The sequence below is a fragment of the Siphateles boraxobius genome, unplaced genomic scaffold (genome assembly GCF_051911475.1).
Source record: "Siphateles boraxobius isolate OS27281-9 unplaced genomic scaffold, OSU_SipBor_1 12, whole genome shotgun sequence".
Classification (NCBI taxonomy): Eukaryota; Metazoa; Chordata; class Actinopteri; order Cypriniformes; family Leuciscidae; genus Siphateles; species Siphateles boraxobius.
Window position 1 is genome coordinate 14,336,121 of NW_027508722.1, and position 26,540 is coordinate 14,362,660.

General features: G+C 38.5%; 2 protein-coding genes across 4 annotated transcripts in view; one reads left to right on the forward strand and one right to left on the reverse strand.

Annotated features, from left to right (window-relative positions):
- The window catches only part of gsdmeb (gasdermin Eb), a 47,274-nt gene that overhangs the window by 10,550 nt on the left and 10,184 nt on the right, over window positions 1-26,540 (reverse strand). Inside the window, exons 10-11 of one of the 3 annotated variants that reach the window (XM_077209154.1) lie at window positions 25,384-25,646; window positions 24,933-25,116 (exon numbers count right to left, since the gene is read on the reverse strand). In XM_077209154.1, coding sequence (XP_077065269.1) covers window positions 25,416-25,646 — 231 coding nt within the window. In that variant the 3' untranslated portion in view covers window positions 24,933-25,116; window positions 25,384-25,415. Of the gene's footprint in view, window positions 1-22,032; window positions 25,647-26,540 lie in introns of those variants that run through there. The other 2 variants (XM_077209155.1, XM_077209152.1) reach the window with 2 other exon arrangements.
- pals2a (protein associated with LIN7 2, MAGUK p55 family member a) lies at window positions 700-24,793 on the forward strand. Its single transcript, XM_077209151.1, has 12 exons — window positions 700-830; window positions 9,895-10,013; window positions 11,329-11,481; window positions 11,711-11,860; window positions 12,965-13,192; window positions 17,836-17,967; window positions 18,082-18,178; window positions 18,752-18,823; window positions 20,207-20,368; window positions 20,453-20,655; window positions 22,197-22,325; window positions 22,623-24,793. Exons 2-12 carry the CDS (start codon window positions 9,897-9,899, stop codon window positions 22,797-22,799), a joined length of 1,620 nt encoding a protein of 539 aa, XP_077065266.1. The 5' UTR covers window positions 700-830; window positions 9,895-9,896; the 3' UTR covers window positions 22,800-24,793.

Below are 26,540 nucleotides of genomic sequence, written 5' to 3' on the forward strand. Positions count from 1 at the left end.
TAATATGCTGATTTTCTGCTCAAATTTTTATTATTATTATTATCAATGTTGAAAACTGGGGGATTCTTTGTTGAATAGAAAGAGCAGCATTTATCTTAAATAGAAAGATTTTGTAACATTAAGCAGAAAGTATACTTATTTTTTTTCGACGCGTGTGTGTGTGTTTGGTTGGGTCAGATCTGATGGATATCAGCTGCACTGTTTTTCATTTTAAAGACCCTTGGCGACCAATAGACCTACATAAAGGGGAAAAAATCTAACTATAAATTTATGTTTCAAAGAAATGCTTTAAATGTGTTGACGCTGCCCTCTACTGGACAACACACGCAAGATTCAAATCGAATTTGATTTGATTCTGCTGTCAAAACTGATCATTATTATATCATACATAGATTCATGCGTGATCCAGTTATTGGTTTTATTTTTTGTAAAATTATTATAGATGTCCAAACTGAAGTTCCCTAACAGATTCTTTATAAAGGGAATTCAAATAAAAAAAGTCAGGGAAACCATGCTTATTCAACATTTCGGCTGGTCATACACACCCTTATCAAGCTGAGCAAGTAATGGGGCGAAGAAAATATATTATCCTCACATATTTCACAAATGAGTCGCACATGCGAACACAATGGTCAGTGGGCGTGTTCTGTTTGCATCCCATGCCTCTAATTGGTCATTCCACTCGGGCGTCAACGAAAAGGGCGCGTCCGAACATCTTGACTGACATAGAGCACTAGAGAGGATAAGTGTCTTGTTCTGTCTGCTTGGGAAGTTCATGGGGCTTTAAATTTCTCACCGGGACACAGATCCACCCAGTGGGGGTTAGTGAGGTAAGTCTTGGGAACTGTGGATCTCTTGTGATCGTGGCTGCGGGTGTTTTTTGTGTGATAAGGACTCTACACGTGGCTGTCTATACAGCTGTCTCACCCTGTGGACACTTATGATTGGAGCGCTAACCAGCTAAATCCAGTTAGCCGTCTAAACAGCTGATTGCTGCTAGCGCTTCGGGGCTACACTTTTAAAGCTAGCTGTTGCACCCAATTAAAACCATGAATGAAAGAACCGAGAAAACGAGCCGACCGAATTCACAATGTTAACTTTATGTTTTTAGGGAAAACGTGACGGTGTGTAAATCATGATGTAAGGTTACTAGCACAGCGCGAGCAATGTGCTCTGTGAGTCCCACGCGTTGAGCGTTTCCTTGAAGTTGAATGGGCCGCACGTGCGCTTTTGTTGCCATCATAAAAATCTACTGCGTAATGTTTCTTACGGTCCGGAGTGGCTGGAAACGTTAACTAATGGTAGGTTATGCACTGGAACTGTATCTGTATAGGACGTGCCGCTGCCAGGACAGTCAACTGTAGCTAGAAGGCGCGAGCGAGTAGCCTCGAGCGGCTCGATTCAAGACGACCACTGGCCTTTGTTTAGGCGTTATAACTCATTTACAACGCACATTATAAAGTGCTTCTCTGAATTTCATCTACATATGTTTATGACTTTGTTAGTGGGGAATTTACGTGTGTACATCTCAAAACAAACAACAGCAGCGTCGGTTTGCCTTTTTAAATAAATAAATAAATGAATACTCTTATTCATTATTAATAATTTTTCCTCAAGGATGTATTGATTTGATCACAGTGGCAGTAAAGACTTTGCAAAAAAATCCTGTAAACAATTGATCATTATTCTATCTATCTTTCTTATAGGCTGCATCCTAGTGAGGCGGTGTTCCTCCTAGTCCATGGTTTTGTGATACGAAACTGTTACTGTTAATTTAAGGAAAAATACATGGTATTAAAAATCTTAAGGCTATATTAACTGGCTTTCTATTTAATCAATACAATGAATGACAGCCGTCTGTTTTCTCCCAGACAGTGGCTTACATTATTTACTGTTTAGTGTTAGGCTAACTGATTAATTTTCACCAAAACAAAAGATAACATGAATGCTTTAATCTCTGAAAACATAATTTTTTTCTTACATTGAATAATGAACTCGGACAAACTTTTGTTCTTAACTGAAAAAATACTAAAAACTGAAGCTTTGGTTTCTTATGGTTTAACAATCAGATGAGTCAGAAGGGTCATTCACCACCCCTTGCATTATTTAATACATGCTGGTGTTTTCAGTAACAGTTGAGCAAACATTTCATGTGATTTAGTTTGTGCTGACTTATTTCAGAATGTAAGCTTCTCGCACTCTCCTCCGCTTTGAAACAACTTGGCCTAGTTACATTCTTCCCAGCCTTTTTGGCCTCAAGCTATCACTGTATACATACTATAAAATGCCTGACTGCAATTGCACACTGTGTACAATGATTGATATTAAATCACACAAGACAGATAGTAAGCATGTGACCAGTCTGATCACTTCAAATAACCAGTTTACTGGGCTTCAAAAATGAGACTCCTAAAACCTGTAGCCTCTGTCCAAATATGGTGTCAGATGGAGCATTGAAATCATTAAATGTGACATTTTAGTTTCTTTAGGATGTGCCTTCATACAAAAATGCCCCCTGTGAAGTGAGACGGGAATGCCGCTGTCTTAGCTTTCAGATGCAGCCTTGATCTCGTAATGTCTTGTAATCAGATTAGGCTAATTTTCCTTATATTCACCTGCTGCCACAGTTGTGGTTGTTCACCTTCCTTAACCTGTCAGCGTCGTCTTGGAATGGATATGCATTGTATAGCAGGTGTCTGGACTTGCAAAGACATGATTTAGTACATTTTGCTCTTTGTGCTGCAGGTGTACACTGCTGTTCAAATGTTTGGGGTCGGTAATATTTGTAAAAAAAATAAAAATGAAAGGAGTCTTTTATGCTTAGCTAACTAAGGCTGTGTTTATTTGATTAAAAATTGTGATATTGTGAAATATTAATTATAATTTTAAAATGGCTTTTCTGTTGGCTTTTAATTATTCTAAAATGTAATTTATTCTTGTGATGGCAAAGATGAATTTTCAGCATAATTACGCCCGTCTTCAGTGTCAAATTATTTTTCTGAAATCATTCTATGTTGATTCGGTGCACAAGAAACATTTCTTCTTATCATCATTGTTGAAAACCGTTGTGCTGCTTAATATTTTTGTGGATACAGTGATGACCGAAATCTTATTTAACAATGTAAATGACTTTTACTGTCACTTTTGATCAATTTAATGCATCTTTGTGGAATAAGTCTAATAAACAAAACAAAAAAACAATGATCCCTAACTTTTGAATGATAGTGTATCTGAACTTGGTTTCTTAAGTAAATGTTTACACTATAGGTGTGTCCAAATTCACATACTTATGCAGTATTCTATGCCATTTTGTATTATAATAGTGTGAGTATTGTTCAATGTACACTTTAAATACCCAGATGATGCACTTATTTAACCGAAAAAACAAAGTCCGGAATGCACTCAACGGTTGCAGCTTTAATTGCGTAGTGGAGGGGGAGGGGCTATCAGACTCCAATGTTGAATGACAAAAGAACAGTTTTTGCTGTATCGATACGCGCATCGTCAGGAGTTCATGACGATGTATCGTCGTATCGATATTCTGAGCACAGCCCTAGTGAGTACTGTGGGTCAGGTCATGGGTGAGTACTGCGGGTCATGGGTGAGTACTGCAGGTCATGTCATAAGTGAGTACTATAGGTCATGAGTACATAAATTTGGACAACTTCTGTTTTAACACCATCATTTGTGAACTTTTGGAAGTGTATTTTATTTCGTTCAGAGGAACTATGCAGGGTTATTTGTAAGTGAGCTGCTGATTTTGTTTGAAGGTAATGTTGTATATTGCTTGCATTTAGTTATTTGCTCCTTTACCCAGAATAAAGCAGTGCTAATTAATTGAAAATGTTGATATGGCTTTATATGGCATAATAGCCTTGTTCTTTCACTCAGATTCCAATCTCAGTCAGTATAGTGTTATTGATGTATATCGGACAGGGATGGGCTACTTCGGTCCTGGAGGGCCACTGTCCAGCAGAGTTTAGTCCCAACCCTCACCAAACACCTGAACGAGCTTATAAATGTCTTCAGGCCCTCCAGGACAGAAGTTGCCAATCCCTGATATAGGCCTACACACTGGTGAGTTTTTGCTGATGTTGGAAATGTCCGACCTCTATGGCAGATTTAGCTGTCTCCATGAGCTCCAAATGAGAAGAGAGTGAGCAGAACTTCTGTGAACTCCACTGAAATTCAATTTGTGGGCGAGTTTTTACAAATAGCACATATATTCTGTCACGTTATCTTTTTTGGACTGCAATGAGGCGCAGTGGTGGAGGTCACATTTACTCAAATGGTAACGGCAGGAGTGTAATATGCATAGATGTTTGTTGCAAAAGTTAATAAATGTTGCTAAAGTACAACTGAGAGTTTTGCTTGTCTCTACATGAAATCATTGTGATGATTCCGTAGTACACTGTGTATCCATACACGCACACATCGTAGGATTGCGGTGTTTATGCCAAATCTGTCTGGAATATCAGCAATCGGCAAAAAAAGATCCAGGTTTTGTTTGTAGAATATCTTTGAATGCGATTCTCTGATCCTATTGTGTGTAAAGATGGTCTGTTTGTGGGTAAAGTTCCTTTCTCTTGGTTTCACATCATTCATACTTCAAGGGTTCTGGAAAAGAGCAGCAATAATGCTGAGATTTCCAAGAAAATCTCAAAAGGATGACTGATGCACTTGTTTGCTTGTGTTTTTATTGCAATCGTGTGACTTTCTCATTCTTTTTTAAATGAAAATGGGAAAAGTTGCACAGAATTCTGGAGTGAACAAACATTCTGATGTGGACTTGCTTCTTCCCATCCCCCAGGTGCATGGTTCACATTGCTGTTGAAGACATATTTTTGTCATAGCCCTGAGCTTGCCCTGCCTTGGAAAAATGACAGGTAAGCACCTTTGAGCCTCTTACAGGTTTATGGGATGCTTTATACATCAGTAGGATACATGAAACTCATGGTATCCACCGAGACAGATTTTATTTATTTAAACGTGTGTATGTGTGTGTATATATATGTGTGTGTGTATTATTAATTTTTTTTTTAATTTAAAAAAATAAATTTCAGCTGAATTATATTTAAAGTATTTTAGGAAATATCTAGGGAAATTTGGCCGATACCGATAATTCTTTATATTTGAATAAAAACTTTTCACCATTAACAGCCATGTCCCAATCACACAATTACAGCCATGTCCCAATCACACAATTACAATGTTCTCATTATAATTTTATGTAGCCTATATGACAGACTTGCGCTGCACATGTTGCACTTAACGTTATTTTTGTTTTTTGAAGTGATTCCAGTCACATTTCAAACATTTCAAAACCATCATGGTGAACCGTGCCCATCTGAAGTGTCTCAGCTGAAGGACATGGGCTTAATCCATTATTTATCGGGTTTAACATATCGGCCAAATTTTCTTATCGGGCTGATAACGATAACATTAAAAATGAACATATGTCTTCCGATTTGGAGGCTGATATCATGTATCCATAGAAATGTCCTAAAAAATACACATTTGAAATCAATTATTCACTTTTGTAGTTTGTAAACATCAAAATAGTACATGATGTCAAACAATTGTGGTCTCAATGTTGGCTATAATATTTGATCAGGATTTTTGCCGTATTCAAGGAGCCCTACTTTCTCAGCAGCAGTTTCATGCTGCTCTGGCTTCAGTTTTATTTGTAATTTATTTTTCATTACATTTTCACCTCATTCACCCTATGCATGCGGTTGATACCTTTTGCAAACAGTTGCTCCTGAGTATGGGTCAGAAAGACCTCTTCAGTCCTTCCAGCCATGTCATCATAACTTTAGCAATGTCTAATGTATCCTGCCTCTATAGAGAGCGACCCATGCAGCTCTGTATGGAGCTAGGGGGGTTGATAAAATTGGTGATAAAATGGCGTGTCTCAGAGACTTAATGACCTGCATCTATGACTCGCAGTGCAGTGTTTTCTTTGTTGCTTTCACTGACACACCATTTTCTCTGCTGTGTTGTACAGTTTGTTGCCTGATAGTGGGAGAGGTCTCTGTATTGGTTTGTTCACCATGGAAATGCTTACTGTTTGCATTATGCAAATTATGCCACTTTGTTATGAATATGCCCCTTTCTAGTGCTTTCTGATGCAGTAATACACATGGATTGTTTTTGTCATTCTCTTTTACTGGAGAGCAGTAGGTTGTGAAGTATTGACTGTAAACAGGATCCAAAGTGTGCGTGTGTCCGCGTCCAAATGCCGTTATATGTATAACTCACCAAAGCGAATTAGTCGCATTTGGAGCTTAAAATATTCCTAAATTTGTCTGTATAGCAGTGTGATTATTTACTTGTTTCGGTTACTGACCAAGTAACGTCTTGGTTACTAATAAGATGTTACGTCGGACTGACATCATGGGGTCCTTTTTAGGATTGTCGACATTTTTACCGCTAAAGTGACTACATGGAGCTGGTGTGTTTTTTTTTTTTGGAATATGTTTCTCATTCTTTCAGGGGGGGCGGAGGGGTTGTTTTGGAGGCGCGGGCCAGGTTTATCAACAGGGAAATGTCTCCAGGCATAGCGCTTGCAAGTTCACCACATGTTCCCAAAAGGGAGTGGTGGCAACTTTGGGTACGTATCAGTGCTTAGGATGGCATGAGACAAGGCCGGGCCAAATTTTAGGCACAATTTGCTGTGAGAAAATGCCTGCAGGTCCCCTACCCTACCGGAGCAATGTCTTTAGAGACTGACTCTAGACGCGCAAAGGGAGATTTCTGTATACCCGAAAGGATGACAGTAAGGTTCCAGGAAGGGATGAGGTGTGGCCTGGGAGGATTTAACCTCCTGGCACCTCTCAGGAACCTGATGACCAGGTAGTGCTTTCCCAGTGACCTGCCATCAACAGCTTTGTGATGTTCTATGATGGTGGCAACATAGACCTTTAAAGTGGAGGGGGACAGCCTCCGCTCCTAGCCCTCTTGAAGGAAGGAAAGCACAGAGCCGATCTGGCATTTCTGTGGGTCTTCCCACCGGGAAGAACACCATTGGCAAACAGTTCTTCGCGTTCCGTCCAGAGACCACACGTGGAGGTTACAGAGGCTTGGGCGTGGGTGCCATGTGGTGCCCCGTCCCTTAGAAAGCAGGTCCTTCCTCTGGGGAATCCGCCAGGGAGGGACTTTCGCTAGGTGCATCAGTTCCGGAAAACAGATCGGGTTGGGCCAGTACGGCGCAACTAACAAGACCTGCTTCTCGTCCTCCCTGACCTTGCACAGTGTCTGTGTGAGAAGGCTCACTGGGGGGAATGCAGTCTCTGTTCTCCCAGGAACATGAGCTGTCGTAAGAGAGCGTTGGCCGCACCATTAAGTTCCCCCGGAATAATAATGGCGTGGAGATGCTGGCGAGTTGCGACAGGAGCGTAGACCACCTTGACGATTGATGTACGCTGTGGCTGATGTGTTGTCCGTCAGGACCAGTACGTGCTTGCCGTACAGCAATGGTCGGAACTAGTGCAGGGCAAGGAGTACTGCTAGCAACTTGAGGCAAATGATATTCCACTGCAGTCTACACAACCGGTCCTGCATCAACCCAGGCTCAGAACTACCTATGTGCATTGAGGGCTTTGCCTTTGGCCTGCAGAATGGCCATTTCATGCAAGGTGGAGATGGTCTGTTCAATGGCACTGAGGCTTAGCAGCCAGAGCTGCCATCGTCTCACACGCGCTGGGCGGGAGCCATGGATGGTTCTTCCAGGTGGTGACACTTTGTAAGCATAAATGCACGACAATTGCACACTCATTGCACAGTCGAGGGTAGTGATAGAGGACGAAATTTGAACAGATTTTGACACTACCTCCATACTGTAAAAGCTCTTCATGCACTTTCTGAGAAGAAGGGCACGGGGGCGGAGCGAGGCGGTCTTCGCATCAGATTCAGCGTGAGCAAACACAGCCAAAGCGGGAAGCTTAGCGTCTTCTCCCTCTATCCGCTGGATTTTTTCTGGCAGAAAGCTCTCGCTATAACCCTCAATCTCCCAAAGTGTTGAAGACCCGTGGCTGTGAATATTTTTTTATATTTTTTTACACACAATGGGTCTCATTCATGAAACATTCATAAATATGTGAGTGATTTGCGCATAGAGAGACCTTTCCGAAAACTCTTCTCCTGATTCACAAATACTTCATAACCGTCAGATGTGATAGTGAAATGTGTTTGTGTGTGTGTGTGTGTGTTTGTTTGTTTGTTAATGAATTCCAATCAGTCGTAAATGGGACGCGTGTGCACGCTAATTCTCAATTACCATAAATCCCGCCCATTAAATCCGACTGACAACTACAGTATATATGGGCATCATATTATGACACCAAACGAAGGATTTCAACATGTCTTTTCAAAAGCTAATGAAAAAGAAAAATTTCTCAGATGCAGAAATTTAAATTTTCTCTGAAAATACGCCTTTTGCGCAGCGCTCTATCTGCCAAATCTAGCAAAAGCACTATATCAGCCATCGTAAATGTTTCTTGTTATGCCTGATTTTTGCCGTTTTATTGGAAACAATTTCCGTAACAATTAAGGGGCTATTAGTTTGCCCAGCCCTATTGAAAGCAATTAATTATTTGATTAAAGTGTTCCGTTTGCAGATGCTATTACTGGTTCTCATAATAAAAGAAAAAAGAAAAACTGTATGTATTTACTATATATAATATTTTTTCAAAATGCTGTGTAAATATGTACCCGATTAAGGTGAATTAAAATGCAGCCTTATTAATGAGCAAAACGTTCGGATGTGAAGCGCACTATTTACGCGTGGCTGGGAGCAGGTGTAGATTTCTTTCGTACCAACTAACATTTGGAAAATACAAACATTTTAATGAATCCGAAAAGAACGCCAGAACCACTTAACACACGTTTTACACAATTCGTTCTGCTCTTGTTTCATGAATGAGACCCAATCAGTGGCTGAACAACAAAAGAAAAGACATCTTGAAAAAGACTCGTCCCGTGCTTGCTCTTTTAGGGAACTGCTCTTTCAGCCGAAACGCCCAGGGATGAATGCTGCGCTCCACTGGACTGTGCCTTCACACCGGCTGAGAGAACCCAGGACGAGCAGCAGAGCTTACAATTGTTTGTTTTTTTTGCGGAGATTTTCTCCTAGTATCAATGAAAATTGCTTTTTGCTCTTTTCTTTCAGGAAATTTGCATTCTTCTTTTGAAGGTGAATGAATATAGAAGCAATAGAAGAATGAATAGAAGCAAAATATAAATGAAATGAGTAATGCAGGTCCTATTTATACCCGTATGTCCTGGTAGGTGTGACTCGGCATGCAAATCTCACTGGCCAGTATCCATTGGCTCGTTTTGTTACTACTTTGAGGTGATTGGGCTCCCAGGCGAGACCCCATGACGTCAGTCGGACGTAATGTTGAATGTGACTGACTGAATGGGAACCAGATTTACTAGATTCATTTTTCTGAGGTGCTAAAGAATGTCAGCTACAGCTTGTTTAACTAGGTTACATTATTTGTTCAAATGTATTTCACTTTTTGTCTTTTTTGTTTTATGTATTATGTTGACATAATTTAATTATTAAACTCTACTATTCCATTTGAGGTATATTTTAATACCATGAAATGTATAGAATCTACAGACCGTAAAATGCGTCTGAAGTACCATCCACCATGATATGCATACCTGAAGGAAAAATGCTTAAAAATGCTTAAAGATTTATTAATATAAGATAAAAAGTGTATCTTCAGTTTGGTGTATAGAATAAACATTCATTATATAGGACACCAGTTAAGTCATATGTCCTTCTGTTGCTAGTGTGCTTTATTCTTATTCTCTTATCTTAATCACCCCAATTACATTATGCGCTATTTATTTTAATGATGTGTGTAATTTCTGTGTGACCCTCAGCCATGCAGCAGGTGCTGGATAACCTCAAAGAGCTGCCGCCTTCTACGGGAGCCAAAGACATCGACCTCATCTTCCTCCGTGGCATTATGGAGAGTCCCATAGTTCGTTCCCTCGCTAAGGTATAAGCTAATTCTCCATTTTAACTCTTGTTCTATCTCTCACTTAGCTCTATAGCTATTAGGGAACATCAAGTGTTTAAATTTAACATTACATTTAAAATCAAATAATTAGTCATTTAAATTTAGTTAATACTTATCTTATATCCACCCACCTAAAATCAACATAAAACCCGTTCACATGTCTCTAATCGTGTGCGTGCATTTATGAGCTGGAAGCCAGGGGTTGTTTGCCGTGTCAGAGGTCATAAGAACGTGATGTACAGGGGCTCTCTTTTCATTCTTAATATAGCTGTGTGAAATTGTTCAGATTGTGAGAGATACTGGTTGAGCTTCACTTTGTTTGATTAGGAACTAACACACTATTGTGAGAATCATAGTTTGTGTTACTATAGATTTAATAGCAAAAGATAGCAAAAGAAACCCTTCTGAATTTTCATAAACACTTTTTTCAAATATTTGATGGATTGTAACTTAATTTTCCACTAACATTGTCTAACAATGTGTGTGTGTGTGTGTGTGTATGTATGTATGTGTATATATATATATATATATATATATATTACACACACACACACACACACACACACGTAGATCTCTCAATTCTGTCATTCATTTAATTTCGTGAAAGTCATAAATATTCCCACCACAGTGTAATTTCCACCATGTCCAATTAAGTGTTTTTAATGTATTTTTCATTTTAAATAATTATTGTTTGGCTAAGTTTGAACATGACGAATATCTTGTGTATTGTTCACAAAATTGTTAAGTAGGCCAATATACATTTAATTGCAAAAATGACATTTCTAAACAACAAACTAATTTGGAAAAACACTGGGGCAAAATTGGTCAGTGTGGTGGAAATGACAACTGTAGACTTAATTTTTTTAAGGTTGATATTGAAGTTTTGTTTTATTTCCTGTTTGTTTAGATATTATTTTTAGTTAAATTAGTTTTAATTGTTATCAATCATATTTTTATGATGCATTTTAATAGTTTAAGATTGAAAGTCTGATCTTTAATTATCATTTATTTATTGGTAATTTGAAACATGGTAAAAAATAAATGAAGGCGTGATTTTTGTTTTAATTTTATTTGAATAATTCTGTGATTTTTTTAAATAAAAATCAACCCCTGAGACACTTGATTAAATTATTTTCTCTTAAGGACTTTGTGTACGGTTGTTTAATACTCTCTTCTATCTGAAGTGTACCTGGCAGTGTGTTTGTTAATGCTCCGAGTCCATCTAGACGTAATCCGTTAATCTGTTTCTTGGCAAGATACTCAAGCTATTTTGTCTCCACCCACTCTCTCTCAGGCACACGAGCGATTGGAGGACGTTAAGCTGGAGGCGGTGCAAAGTAATAATGTGGAGCTAGTGAGCGAGATCCTGTCTGATATGAACAGTCTGATCACTCGTGATGAAAGTGCAGCAGAACTCAGTAAGATCCTGAAGGAACCGCATTTCCAGGTACCAGACCTTTGTGTGTGTGTGTCTGCCTCTTTTCATAACATTGTTGACTTGTTTATTTACAGCCTGTTGCTTTCTCAGTAGTATAGCAAAATCACCTTTAAGCACTTGAGACCATGAATAAATGTGCTCATTTATTTAATTTTTGCTCATTCACTTTTTTTTAAAGGAATATAATTCTTTTGGTAATGTTATCCAAACTTGAATTTAATTCTCTTGGTAATTTCAGTCCCTGTTAGAAGCTCACGACAAGGTGGCTTCTAAGTCATATGAAGCTCCTCCCACCAGCACCAATTCCACCAGCATGACCAGCTCATCCCTCATGCCTGCTGACACTGTTCGCATGATCAGCATCCAGAAGAAGGCCGGAGAGCCTCTTGTGAGTGACACGCATTCTCCGTTTCACTGGATTAGATCCGATAGTCAGTCAGATGTTCCCCTCATTCGGAGTAGTTCTACTAACTACTAGCAGCTTGCGTTTCAGGCAGTGTGAACTCATTTTTGGTCGGTCTGCTTTGGAAAGTTTGCATTAACTAGAACTAGGCTTAATTGTTAAATTTGACTTAAATTTACAAGGAAGATATAAGGCCAACCAGTCTCTTGAGCTTATCTATAGTGGGCAATCATGCAGTCTTTTAACACCTAGTAGAATAAGTCATTGTGTCTCTGCCAAGTACAGAAATTCACAACGGTGCTTGTTAAAAACGGAAATTAATTCTCTATCTCTATATCTATCTATAATTTAGATATTATGATATAAATCGATTGATTGATTGATTTTATTATATAAAAAGCCACTGAAAATATCCATTTTATTTGTTATTTATTTTAAGGATATTTTATTATCTTATAATAGAATATCCCTAAATAAATGAATGTTGTTTTTAGTGGCTTTTAATATTTTATATATATATATATATATATTACAATGTCCCATAAATAAATAACAAATAAAATGCATATTATCAGTGCATTGTTGTTATATAATAATACAATGTCCCTAAAATCCACTGAAAATATTCATTTTATTTTAGGGACATTGTATTTTTATATAAAAATGAACTGAAAATATAATTTTTTTGTATACAATAACATGTAATACAATATCCCTAAATAAATATTATTTTTAGTGGCTTTTAATATGTTATTGTATACAAATCCACTGAAAATATTAATTTTTATTTAGAGATTTTGTATTATGTTAAAAGCCACTGAAAATAACACTTATTTATATATGGATATTGTATTATTAACATACACTGAAAATATGTATTAACTTACTTATTTAAGGATATTGTATTATATTATTATATATTGTTAAAAGCCACTGAAAATAACATTTATTTTGATTTATTCTAAGATATTATTATATTATAGGAAAATATGCCCTTATAAAGTAAAAAAATAATTCTGATAACCAGTTCCTTCTTAAGCAAAAGTATGACTGACTGTGTGCTGAGATTTATGGTGTCATCTCTTTTAGGGTGTAACATTCCGGGTGGAGGAGGGCGACCTTGTCATCGCGCGTGTTATGCACGGCAGCATGATTGACAGGCAGGGAATGCTGCACGCTGGTGATGTCATCCGAGAGGTGAACGGCCGAGAGGTGGGCAAAGACCCCATGGCGTTACAGCACATGCTGAGGGACTGCAATGGAAGCCTCACCCTCAAAATCCTGCCCAGCTACAGGGACACACCTCCACCGGCACAGGTCAGCGCGCCGCTGATTCACTGAAGTCCAATGAAATTAAATGATATAAAATAAAATATTCAAAAACATTTTGCCACCAAGTTGCCTTGTTGAGGCAAAACTCATAAAAATCAATGTAAAATGAACCTGAACCCATTTTCTGCAGCAAGATGTGGATTGATGTACAAGATCATCCTCATCTGAGCTGCTAGTATTTTTCCCTAATAATCAGATGCTGAGAGTACAAAACAGTCTTTTCCCATAGACCTGATTTTAGTGCTGTATAACCTCCTGATGGGATATGGGTTTGTGCAGTCCTTGAGAAAGAGGAAGGAGAGACCCGGCCTCTGGGTGATTCAGTTTCAGTCTGGTGGCATTGTGAGCATGGTTATCCCTATTAATAACACAACCTGCGCCAAGTAGGGCAGATGGGAGGAGTCAACTCGCGCACACCCATGACCTCCATACTCTAAGGAGATCTGGGCCTAGAAAGAAACAGATCCTGAAAAGAAATCCTGACCTTCTGTTGTTTTAATATATATTTTTTGGAGTAGACAACCGAATTTAACTGCAGTGCGTATGTGGCCTTAGACGCGGTCTGCTGGCGGGTCTGATGTAGTTTTTAACTGGTCTTTCTATAACAAGTTGTTTTGCAAAACCTGCATTATGTTAGAATGACTATAAAATATGACTCTCTGTGGTCATTTAAAAATCCCATGATGTCAGTTTCAGTCCCATGATTAATTGGCCAAATTTGCCCATTAACCTCCATCCAACAAAATGGCCTATATATATACTATATATATATATATATATACTAATTGGCTTCATCACTCTGTCTCCTCTCCACCAGTAAGCTGGCGCAATATGGCTGCCGTCACATCATCCAGGTGGATGCTGCACATTGGTGGTGGTTGCGGAGATTCCACCTTCTATGTAAAAACACTTTGAGTGCCAAGAAAAGTGCTATATAAATGTAACGAATTATTATTTTAACAGTCGGAGCTGAAAAATGCCACGGAAACGGTTAGAATGTATTGATAAGGAATCTTTTTTTTTTTTTGCTATTAATGTGATTCTGGATGAGTGGTATTTGCTGGTTCAACTTCTGATCTGAATGCATTTAGATCCCCAAACAGTGCTGTTGCTGCACATCAACCACTCCCTGTGTGTATGCGTCTACTAGGGGTGTAAATCGGACAGTTCATCATGATACATTATGATATCGATTCACTCAGCCAACGATACAATATTTGCCGATAACTCAAAAAATGTATTCTATTTGATTCAGGACAATATCGATTGATTTATCGATATTTAGATATTATATGCCAAGTTTACACAACCAGTTACGGTTTTTATTAACTCACACAAATGCAACCAAAATATAAAACATTAACTTTTTATTAAATTCTTTGAAAATTGCATACCCTCTCCCAATTAGGACATTTACAACAGAAGAGTCCATTTGCAAAAACGGATAACTCAGTCCATTTTCATGAATCATGTTTTTTTTTTTTTGTGCATTCCAAGTAATATCAATCAAACAGCAGCTGGGTTGTTTTACTAACTTATAATAACTTTAAAAAACACTTTCAATTAACTTTAATTTTGTGAGTTACCTGTATTTCTTTTTAAATGTATTACGTTTTTTGTTGTAGTTTTTTTGTTGTTGCAAAAGCAGATAACTCCATTTCATTTTTCAGAGTTAAACAAAACCAAGTAATTGCTGATGTATAATAAAACACTCGGTTAATCTTTGTAATGTTAATCTCCTCAGCTGACATAGACGCCTGAAAAACGTTGTTGTTGCGATTAACATAACGTTACACGCAATTCAGGGAGCTTTTCCCTCACCACTAATGTGCTGCTTACATTTACATTTATTCATTTAGCTGACGCTTTTATCCAAAGCAATTTTATACAATTGCTATATTTCAGAGGTCGCACGCCTCTGGAGCAACTAGGGGTTAAGTGTCTTGCTCGGGGACAAATTGGTGTCTCACAGTGGATTCGAACCCGGGTCTCTCACACCCAAAGGCATGTGTCTTATCCACTGCGCCATCACCACCCCCTGCTTTAGCAAGGTTGCGTGAAAAAGTTTCAGCTTTTAGATATCACGGGTTCAAGTTTGTTGAAATGATCCATCCTCGATCACTTTTAGTCAGCTTTGACGAAACTCCTTTCAGCTAGCGCGTCTTTTCGAAGTGACTAGCAGCCTTGTCACCTTACCTGAATATTGCGCGCCGAGTGATCATTTATCATTTACACTCATTTATGATGTCTAAAGTACGGAAAAAACACATGGAAGCTGCGAAATCATATAGAGAAGGACTTCGAAACCGAGTTCAATTGCTCCCCCATGCCCCTGATGGACTGTTCACATTATATTATTTGTATCCGAACCGCGGTACGCTTGCGTCATCAAGCTGCATCTGGCACGTAAATCGTGTTGCTTGGTAAACGGCAGCAAACGGCATTCATGGCTGAATGAAAAAGCGCAAAAATGGATAGAATTTCTCGCTTCACATTTGTTCTCTTTTTAACCTTTGGTTTTGTTTTCAAAGAAAAGATACAGAAACACACTTGCGTCTGTCTGCTGCAATAGTACTAAAATCGCTCCAAAGACAGCTGGCTGTCCGCTGGCTGTACGTCATCAATAGCGGTTTGGTTCGATTGTGTTCATATCAGCAGCGAACTGTACCCCAGACCACCCGTTTTAAGCGGACTCGAGTACGGTTCGCGGGTGCGCACCCGAGTTCAGAAGATAACGTTAACATCATCCAAACGAACCGAACTCTGACGTCATTCGAACCCGGGTGCGCACCAAAAGTGCTAGTGTGAAAGCGCTCTTAGTAAGCAAGAAAGAGCGTGGAATTTTGACAAACTAAAGTTAATATGTCACTGTGGTAAAGATCCGAACGAGCTAGCTTCTCTAGCCCTTACCGCTATTCTTCCTTCTATTTCTTATCCAGACATAGACTACGTTCAGATTGTCAGTCCAAAAAAAGCACATGAAATCAGTTTCAAGCTACATCCATATGTGGCTTCAAATCCTATTCAAATCAGATATCAGGAAATCCGCTTCAGTCTAAACGCTCTGATCAGATTTCGCGTGATGCGTGACTTTCTCACGCCAGGTAAAATGTGAACATGCTGAAAGTCGCTTCCGAAACAAGGCTGTGTTGTTGCAAAGTGCCGGACAAGAAGAAAAATTATTATTTTTGAAACCGGCACAGATAAGAGTGCGGAAAAAAAGCTGTGCATACCAGCCTCCTACAGTTCTGCAGCTCAAGCGCGGCGGCTACACATTTCCATGTTGTAAAATTTAAATAAGACAACATCCATTTAAGTCTGTGACAACATGTTTCATGTTGTATTTGTATTTGTATAGTCCACTGGAAGCCTCAGTACCAAAACAAATTCTTTGTGTGTGCAAGCACACTTGGCAATAAAGCTCTTTCTGATTCTGATTCTGATTCTGAACATCTCTATTGCAAATGCAAACCCCTCCATCAACGCAACGTCACTGCCATATTGCCAAAGAGCTGCATGAACACGCAAATCGGATCGGAGCAGTTGCGATACACAGTGTGGACATCATTTTAGATCAGATTCCAATCGGATACAAAGATAATCGGATTTGGACTGACAGTGTGAATGAAGCCATAGCTGACTACTTTACGTCAACATTTTAGCCATAGTCAACGCCTCATTTTACACATGTGGTTGATGCTGTGCCTCTCTCAACCACAAACGCCTTCTTTCATCCGTTTTTTGCTTGAAATGAACTCAATGTTATTTCCCTGTGTGACCGATTAGGACAGACCTAAACACGACCATTTTTCAGCAGCAATAATCAGCCAAATATGCAAGTCCATTCGGTTCAGTGGCATTGTTTACGTTCAGTGCCTCCAAAATGGCCGACTTCCGGATTGATGACGTGTAGTGAAAACCCTCTGCTACACCCATAGCGTCCACACAGGAAGATGTCCTTTACCAACTTTCCTTGTATAAGTAATGTTTACAAAGCTTGCACAAAGAGCAAACACTGGAGGCGAGGGTTTACAGGGTCCCATTGCTTGTGCCAAACCTAAACTTCTGTCTTCTTTCGACCTGAACTTTACTCAGTGGCCTGGTTATGTGCAGTGAACGACCGCTGTATGTTTACTGTTGGGTCCTCATCACTGATAAAGATCCACCACGATCCATAAATATTTAATGTGAAAACATGCTGTTGTCCTCAGTACGGTAGAGAAGTCCTTTTACAACTCACCAACATGGGTTGCTTCTGTTACACTTCTTTTTTTTTTCCCCCCCAAGTTATTTTTTGGTTGCAGTATTCCGTAGATAAGCATTGACAATGTGACAGAGGTATCTGCCCTTAGCATTACTGAAAGCTGATGTTAGTTAATGTAACATGCAAATGTTTTAGCCAATCTTAATGGCGAAGTGGTTATTTTATTTGGTTTTATGAAAATACTTCTCCTTTCCCAACTGTATCAACATCAGTATTATATGTCAGAAAGCAACAATGATTATAAAGAAATCCTTTTGTCTAGTGTGAGCTATGACATGAGCTATGAATTGCATTTTTTAGGCTGTAAATAGCAGCTTCAAATAATTTGTCAATAAGCAGGAGTAACTCATTATTTTCCCTTTAGGTGTATTTGAAGCCACATTTCAACTACAATCCTGACACAGATAACCTGATCCCTTGTAAAGAGGCGGGTTTGGCTTTCTCTAAAGGAGACATTCTGCATATAGTGAACAAGGAGGACCCCAACTGGTGGCAAGTAAGAAGCAAATACACTTTCTTTTTTTCGCAGATCTTTTTGGTCTGATTTCTTTTAAATGATGAAATATTTGACATATTGAAGCTATGTAGTGTGTTTTTCTTCTTTTTTTAGGCATATAACATAAATGGAGGCTGCACTGGCCTGATCCCCAGTCAGTTTCTTGAGGAAAAGAGGAAGGCGTTTGTAAGGAGAGACCTGGATGGATCAGGTACAGTGGATTTTAGGCATTGGGATTCTGATAGTGTTTTTTTTTACATACACGACTCCTTTTTAACTAAAAATGGTATACTTGTGCATTTTGGCCATTCATTTACAGGTCAACACTGGTTTAGGGCCTATTTTTTTTACCTATATTTGTTTTTCTCTCGAACATTGACTTAATTCAGTGTGAAGGACATAACTGGTAACTAATATATAACAATATAAACAAGAGAAACAGATACATACATAAAGAATAATAATAGAAAAACTATATACATAATGTCAGAGATAGATGATTTACAGGTAGAAAGTGTCTGTTGAAATAAAGATAATTAAGGCGTCTATAAAAATAAAAGGGAAATCGATAAAAAAGGGAAAGACTTTTTCAATTTTTATACATCATTGTTGTTAATGTACCCTTGGAAACTGGATAGTATTGTTTTGGATTAAATCATACTTTACCTTTAGAATCAACTGTCTAGATTTTACCTTTAGAATCAACTGTCTAGATTTTCCCATTAAGATTATGGCAAAGTTCTTTCCTATTGCATATTACAGCTGTTTTACAACTTTATTTTAGGAATTCTCTGCGGGACATTAACTGGAAAAAAGAAGAAAAAGAAAATGATGTACTTAACAGCAAAAAATGCAGGTTAGAATTGCTGGGTCTCTTTGTTCTATATGACCATCTGTCTAATATGCTGCTGGTCCTCCGCTTGCTGTCAAGACAGCGCCGACCTGCCGAAGCATGGACTCTATAAGACCCTGAAGGTGTCCTGTGGTATCTAGCACCAACACATTACTAGCAGATCCTTCAAGTCCTGTAGGTTGCGAGGTGAAGCCATCGTGGATTGAATTTGTTGGTCCAGCATATCCCACAGATGCTCAACTGGATTGAGATGTGGGGAATTTGGAGGCCAGGGCAATACCTTGAACTCTTCATCATATTCTTCAAAGCATTCCCGAACAATTTGTGGCAGGGTGCATTATCCTGCTGAAAGAGGCCACTTCTACCAGAGAACACCATTGTCATGAAGTAGTGAGGACAACGACTGGGTCAGCGTATCTCTGAAACGGAAAGGCTTGTGGGCAATGTTCTGCTGGGAAACCCTGGGTCCGCCCATTCATACACGTTGTTGCAGACCAGGTACACCCCTTCATGACAATGATGATCCCTGGTAGAAGTGGCTTCATTCAGCAGGATAATGCTTCCTGCCACATTAGTCGGGAATGCTTTGAGGAACAAGATGAAGAGTTCAAGTTATTGCCCTAGCCTCCAAATTCCCCAGATCTCAATCCAGTTGAGCATCTGTGGGATATGCTGGACCAACAAATTCAATCCACGATGGCGCAACCTCACAACCTACGGGACTTGAAGGATCTGCTTAAAAAGTCTTGGAGCCAGATACTAGAGGAAACCTTCTGCATATATATATATATATATATATATATATATATATATATATATATATATATATATATAAAATATATATAAAATATATAAAAAAAATTTATACTAAAGTTTTGGGTCTTTTTTTAAATTAATCCTTCTATTCAAGCGGGGACATCATAAATGTATCAAACATTACAGTAAACGCATTTAAAATGTTGCAAATAAATTCAATTTTTTTTTGAGCTTTATCAAAGAATCCTACAAAAAATATATTGTGCTTTCCAAAAAAATATAAAGCCACACAACTGTTTTCAACACTGATATTTTTTTTCTTTAGCACCGAATCAGCATATTAGAATTTCAGAAGGATCATGTCACTGAAGTGATGATGCTGAAAATTCTGCTTTGCCATCTCATGAATAAATTATATTTTACAATATATTAAAACAGTCATTTAAAGTTTTAATATTTCATATTACAGATTTTACTGTAGTTTTGATCAAATAAATGCATCTTTGGTTGGCATTAGAGTCTTATTTAAATAAACATTAAGAAACCTTACCGACCCTAATCTTTTGAACGGCAGTGTAAGTACTTTTAAAACATATAAAATAACTTTCAAAACTTCTCTCTTTCTAATAGAATTTGATCGGCATGAATTACAGATCTATGAGGAAGTAGCAAAGATGCCTCCATTCCAGAGAAAAACTCTTGTGCTGATTGGTGCACAAGGTGTGGGCCGCCGAAGCCTCAAGAACCGGCTGATTGTGGTAAACCCACTGCGATATGGAACTACTGTACCTTGTGAGTCTGTAAACATTACTACTATGAACATTAATACTTAGCTGTCATGTTATTTTACCAAGAAAAATATCATCTATTTCTCAGTCACTTCTCGGCATCCACGTGACGATGAAAAGGACGTCCAGTCGTACTGCTTTGTTTCCAGAGAGGAGATGGATATGGACATCAAGGCAAGTCGATACCTGGAGCACGGAGAGTATGACGGCAATCTGTACGGAACCAAAATTGACTCCATCCATGAAGTCGTGCGCACAGGGCGTACTTGCATTCTGGACGTCAACCCACAGGTCAGTGGTTTTGTGAAAATAACAGGATAGAAAGGCTAAGTGTTGTATGTTCAATGGAAGCTTGTTTCCACCACGAAAGAAAATAAAAAGGTAATTTGTGGCGTGTTTTTTTTCTTCACAAATGTTTAGGTATACTCTCAGAATTGATCCTTCGCCAAGCCCCGCCCTCCCTAGTTACTGTTGCTATGCCTGTCAAGCTTTCGCGCCTGGCACGTCTATTAAAGTTACTCAGTCAGGGGTAGTAGGCCGTCGATTAACAAAATGCTGAAATATATTTTAAAGTATGTCAGTGAGCCTCCGTCTTGTCTTTAATCGTCTTAATTTACGTTAAAACATATACATTATGAACAAAGAACCGTAATTATTTCCAACTTCCAAGCAATAAGTGTTTTTGTTAATCCTGTCGACATTTAGGTCTCCCACAGTGCTTGATCCACGCCCCCCCCCGTCCGAACTTTTAGGATACCAGGTATCAGATTTGCACAATCCATACGCACAACGCTTTGGCACGTTTCCCTCGCTCGAAAGCTTGGCAGACCTCCCGCGCCTAGTTACGGTTGCTAAGACACGATTGGCCAGTGGCGGTTTTCGGGCGTGGCTTAGCGAAGGGTCAATTGAGAAATGAACTTGAAATTGCAATGGGAAAAAAATCAGTGGCAGAAACAAGCTTGCATAATATTGTAATAATCTTTTCTAAAACAGTCTTTATATATTAATAGTTAGTGGGGATGTGATGAACTATATATTTTCATAATCCGCTTGTCCATGGATTCATAAACTTTAAGTAAATATTTTAGGTCAAATGATTTAAAGCACCCTCTGAGATTTTAAAGTAGCAATGACATAGAAGTAGTGACAGATCTTTTCCTCTGTAGGCCTTGAGTTTTAGACAAGTGGTGCATAAAAGTGGATTCATTTAGAGATGGAACTTTTCTGGGTGCTGATGGTCTAATAGTGAGATTGCAAGGTGTCAGGCACCTTCTCTGAGAGGAAGTTGTCTTAATTAATTTGCTTTTAAGCACAGACACTGAAAACATTACAGCTAACAAAATAATTTAAAAAAATGAGGATAAACTGGTCAACCTCACTAATTTACTTTATAATTTTAGTATTACGTAATTACAATGTTGTAAATGTGAAAGTATGTGGGAAGATGATAGTCTTTGTGAATGTGCCTTTGTGCTGCAGGCATCAGTTCAGTTGATGTAGAAATGATGTATAGTGGTCATGATTCAAGTAGTGATGAGCTTGCTTTGTAAAGCTTTAAAACCTTTACAGATCTTTCATTTCAAATCAGTGGTTCAGAGCTTTTACTAAACTCACCAAGCCATATGTTTTCTTTGTGTGAATTTACAATAAAGTTTTGAACGAGAGTTATTTAGCTTTATATCATAATTTATTTGTGAAAAGAGAGATTTTACTCACAAATCTGTGCAGTTAGTGTCTAATTCTTAAGTCTCATTTTAGTAATTCATTCAAAGCTTCAGAAAGCTTTGCTTGTCTTTATAAAAAAGTCTTTATTTAATAAATGTTCTCTACAGGCTCTAAAGGTACTGAAGACATCAGAGTTTATGCCATTTGTGGTTTTCATTGCGGCCCCGGAGCTCGATACACTACGGGCCATGCACAAAGCTGTGGTGGATGCTGGGATCACAACCAAGCTACTGACGGTAAGCCTCACATCTCTCTCCACACAGTTCATGCACTCTATACAGCAAAACAGTCGAGCTCTGGAAATAAACGATCAAAATTATTTTCTCCATTGTAAAAAATATAACATAGAAATATTACAGCGCTACCTAGATCTCTGAGATTGTTTGATATATGCCACATGTAAAACTTAGTTTTGATTTGGCAGTTTTGGTTCATGGTTTACATTGCTGATTTTATTCAATTGTTAAGAGACGATGAATGAAGGAAAGTAGTTTAGGAACCAGAATATCAGCTCATCTCTTCCTGTCTCTTAGGAAACGGACCTAAAGAAAACGGTGGACGAAAGCAGCAGGATCAAGCGGGCGTACAATCACTACTTTGATCTGACTATAGTTAATGACAATCTGGACAAGGCCTTTGAGAAACTGCAGGCAGCTGTGGAGCAGCTAACCACACAACCGCAATGGGTCCCTTTGAACTGGGTTTACTGAGACATACAGACCATCATCATCATCATTATCGGTGGCGGCGGCACCACTGATAGGTCAGCGGCACAGAAAACAAGTTCACACTGAACGGACCCACCAGTCACTATGCAAATGTACACTAGCTATCCAGTCACAACAGACAGAAGGGAAGTGTACTTATTTATTAAACTTTTTTTTTTTTATGTTCTACTGACTAAACATATTTTAAAGAATGTTACTTGGAGGGACAGAAACAAACAGGATTTTTTTGGAATGACTTGAATGAAAAATGAATTCCCATTTCAGTGACTAGTTTAAGCTGCATTACAGTATTGAAAGCAGGAGGTCTGTTTTCTTGCTGTAATTTCATTATTACTAACATTGGTTTACAGTGCAGTATTCATCTCGCATCTCTTCATCTTTCTGAAACGTGATGTCATATAGTTCAGTCACTACAGTGTCAAATAATTTGAGCAACTTTATAGTTTATCCAGCTTCTGACTTGGTAAGATCTTTATTAGCGTCATCCTGTTAGCCTTGATTTTATTTTAGTTAAAATCAAGGAACGCTAGGAGTAAGGCCGTTTTAACTTTTATAAATATCATGGGTGCACTTTATTTTACAGTCCTGTTCAACATGTACTTACTATAATTACTAGGTACTAATCCTGAACCTATCCCTAGAGCGCAAAGTACCTTAGTTTTGACGCGAAAGCTTGGTTTGTGTCTACAGCCGAATAACTGTATAACACAAACTGAGCATACAGAATGACAAGTGTACATGTTTGACAAACTAAAGCTGGGTCAGTGTTTCCCCCTTGTGGACAAACTAATTAGTGCAAAGAAGTTCAAGGTTTACACATAATGCGCACGGTTTGAAAAATCTGGGCCTGTCGCAATACCCACACTTGCGGTTTTGTCCACTTGAGGGTGCATGCTAAAGTGCACACTAAATCATCTTCGGAGCTGTCTTTGAGGCTGAGCATATACCATTGTTTACCATGTTCATCATGTTATGGAAATTGCGTGCCCTGATTTCGTGGAATGTCTAGAAATTTTTTCCAGCGTAAGTTGAATTAGACGTTGCATATAATTTGGTTGTAAAACGGTGTTGAACATTTTATTAGTACAGAGACTGATGTCAAAATACATATAAACTCGGCATTTTCGTTTAAATTACAGTTGTGTGTATCTCTTAATCGCCCCAACAGAATACAGAATATGAAAAATATTGCTGCGAGTGTATAAACTAATGACTTAATTTACCTAGTGTACGTGTGAAATCCAAAGTGTACTTTGAGCTTAAGGGACCGTTCACAGAAAAACAATTCAAAAGCAGCGCAGTGTAGCAAAACCATTCCAGGTGCATCTTGCTGATTTTTCAGCATCTCGCACATGACAACTTGTCTTGAACTTTTACCATGAGCACTTGGCTGCTTTTCCATTCACCAGCACCGCACCTCTGCATTTGGATACCATTGTGTGTGTATCTCTGTTTTTTTTAAAGCAAAAATGTGTTCTTTGTGCACTGCCCTAAACTCTGGCCCTCGAGGTCCACCATCCTGCAGCGTTTAACTCCAACCCTGATCAAACTAGCATGTCACATTAGAGTACTAATCTAATCGGTTGCATCTACTATAAAATAAAGTGCCACCAATATCACGGTTTCAATTACATTGTTGCAGAATTATGAGCTCAGTAATAGTATACAGAATCAGCGCTGTATTTAGCTAAATGCCTTTTTACACGGGCACAAAATGACCTTTGAAAATGGAATCTAGACCCATTGTGTCCTGATCACAAGCTACCTGGCCTTGCAGATTCATAAGAGTCTTGGTTGTCTCTTGTCTGTAGTGATGTATCTGTCTCTGGCGACTTGCTCCAGTGTCTTTTTAAAGGCAGTATAACTCATTTTTATCCAGCTTGTGTAATTCACTTGAAAATTCTATATATTTTGCAATACAGAGAGTTGTATTTTCTGAAATGAAACGGCTGTCTAATAAATTAATCTTAATTTTGGATCATTGTACTTAAACTTTTTTTTTTTAATGTGAACAATCTTATGCACACCAAAATATAAAATGATTTAAGGCAGGAAACTGGATACAGGGAATTACAAAACCAGGCCAAATATGTGAATCAAAATTTTTTTTGGTCCTTTTTTTTCCCCAGTATTTGATATTAAAAAAGTACTTAAAAACAACAAATATATATATAAAACATATTCAAAGACCAATTCAAATTGATTACGGGGCTCACTATGATGTATGAAGGCAAATTAAAGGATCAATGATTTTTTTTCTTTTCATCCACCTGCAGGCTTTAAGGCCCTTTGGTCCTTGTAAAGCCTGTTTTATGCTTCTGCGTCGAATCGACGGCGTACCCCCGCAGACCCCTCTGCGTCGCCGCGAACCTCTCCGCCGTAGCTTGACGTGCACCTCCAAAAAATTGTAACTACGCGTCGAGGCGACGCAGACCACAAGGGCTGTGATTGGTCAGATGCACCGTGATGCAACTCAACCTGACGCAGAACCATAAAACGGCCACGACGCCGTAGGAGTGACTGCGTAGCTACGCCGTGGAGTTGACGCAGAAGCATAATGAGGCCTTAACTTAATAGCTTGCACCTGTTGTACTCCAGTCAGACAGGGGGCGCTAGAGATGCCAAACCTTTGACTGCAATGCATAGCATGAGGGGAAGGCGATCCTGTGGGTTGCTGATTTTTGTAACCAGTGAATCCTTCTCCTTAAGCAAGGTCACATTACAAGAAGCAAAGAGTGCTGTGGTCTTCTTGAAGACCTCCTCGTCGGCTAACACCGCCAGAGCAGCATCTTTCCAAGAGGACTTCTTATTTAGAGACAGATTTTGCACCTGCATGAAAATGGACAGGCAAAGAAAGGAAGCTCTGTTTCTTACATGTGGTACGGAACTGCTCAGTTTGTTGTCGTCCTAGCCAGAAGATAGATGTCATGCTCAAGCCAATAATAAGGGATTAGGAATTTTCTGTGGGTTTTAACAATAAAGATTCTGGATTTATGAGTAAATTAAAGCCTCAAGTTAACAAGTAGTTAACTTGAGACTTTTACAATGCGTGTGAACAAATATCATGGAGTGCTTTGTGTAAAGATTATAAACAAAACATGTACTCAGGGTCATATTAAGTTTTCCATTCTTTTTTTTTTTTACCTTGGTAAGGGCGTTTTTTAAAATTTACTTTATTAAATGTATCTCGTTAGTATTTGACAAAAGACAACAATGTATTCAATTACTTCAATCACGTTACTATAGACTGTGACTGGTAAGATTTCAGGGTTCACACGGGTCCTTAAAACTAAATATAATACTTGGTATCAAAATAAGGCAATATTTTAAATGGTATTCGGAAAGTCTTTATTATCATTTCAAGAGGTCTTAAATTTAGGGATGGAAAACCAAGAATAGCAATATGGCTTAATATGATAATTAACTTGAAAGGCTGTGCTTTAATTAAATAAATGTGAACGCTTCACGTTTCAAAGTAAAAATGTGGCGCTGTTGCTCATTCTACTGTTGATGAATTATGACTATTTACTTCAAGGTGTTTATATCGTACCTCGACACCCTTCTGTTTTGGTTGCATTTTCTTTTATTATTACTTCCTAGTAATTCCTAATAAAGTAGTGTTTTAGAAGTAACTGGGGAAACTGCTATATTTCTGCTGTTGCATAAGTGCCATCTACTGTCAAAAATGAATTTTGTCAAGCGTGAATCAATTTTATTAAGCGT

Bases quoted from the DNA above. Each gene is read 5' to 3' on its own strand.
- pals2a (XM_077209151.1), top strand. From the start codon at position 9,897: ATGCAGCAGGTGCTGGATAACCTCAAAGAGCTGCCGCCTTCTACGGGA. The intron at 10,014-11,328 runs GTATAAGCTAAT...ACTCTCTCTCAG, and splicing joins TAGTTCGTTCCCTCGCTAAG to GCACACGAGCGATTGGAGGA. The intron at 20,369-20,452 runs GTGAGTCTGTAA...TCTATTTCTCAG, and splicing joins ATATGGAACTACTGTACCTT to TCACTTCTCGGCATCCACGT.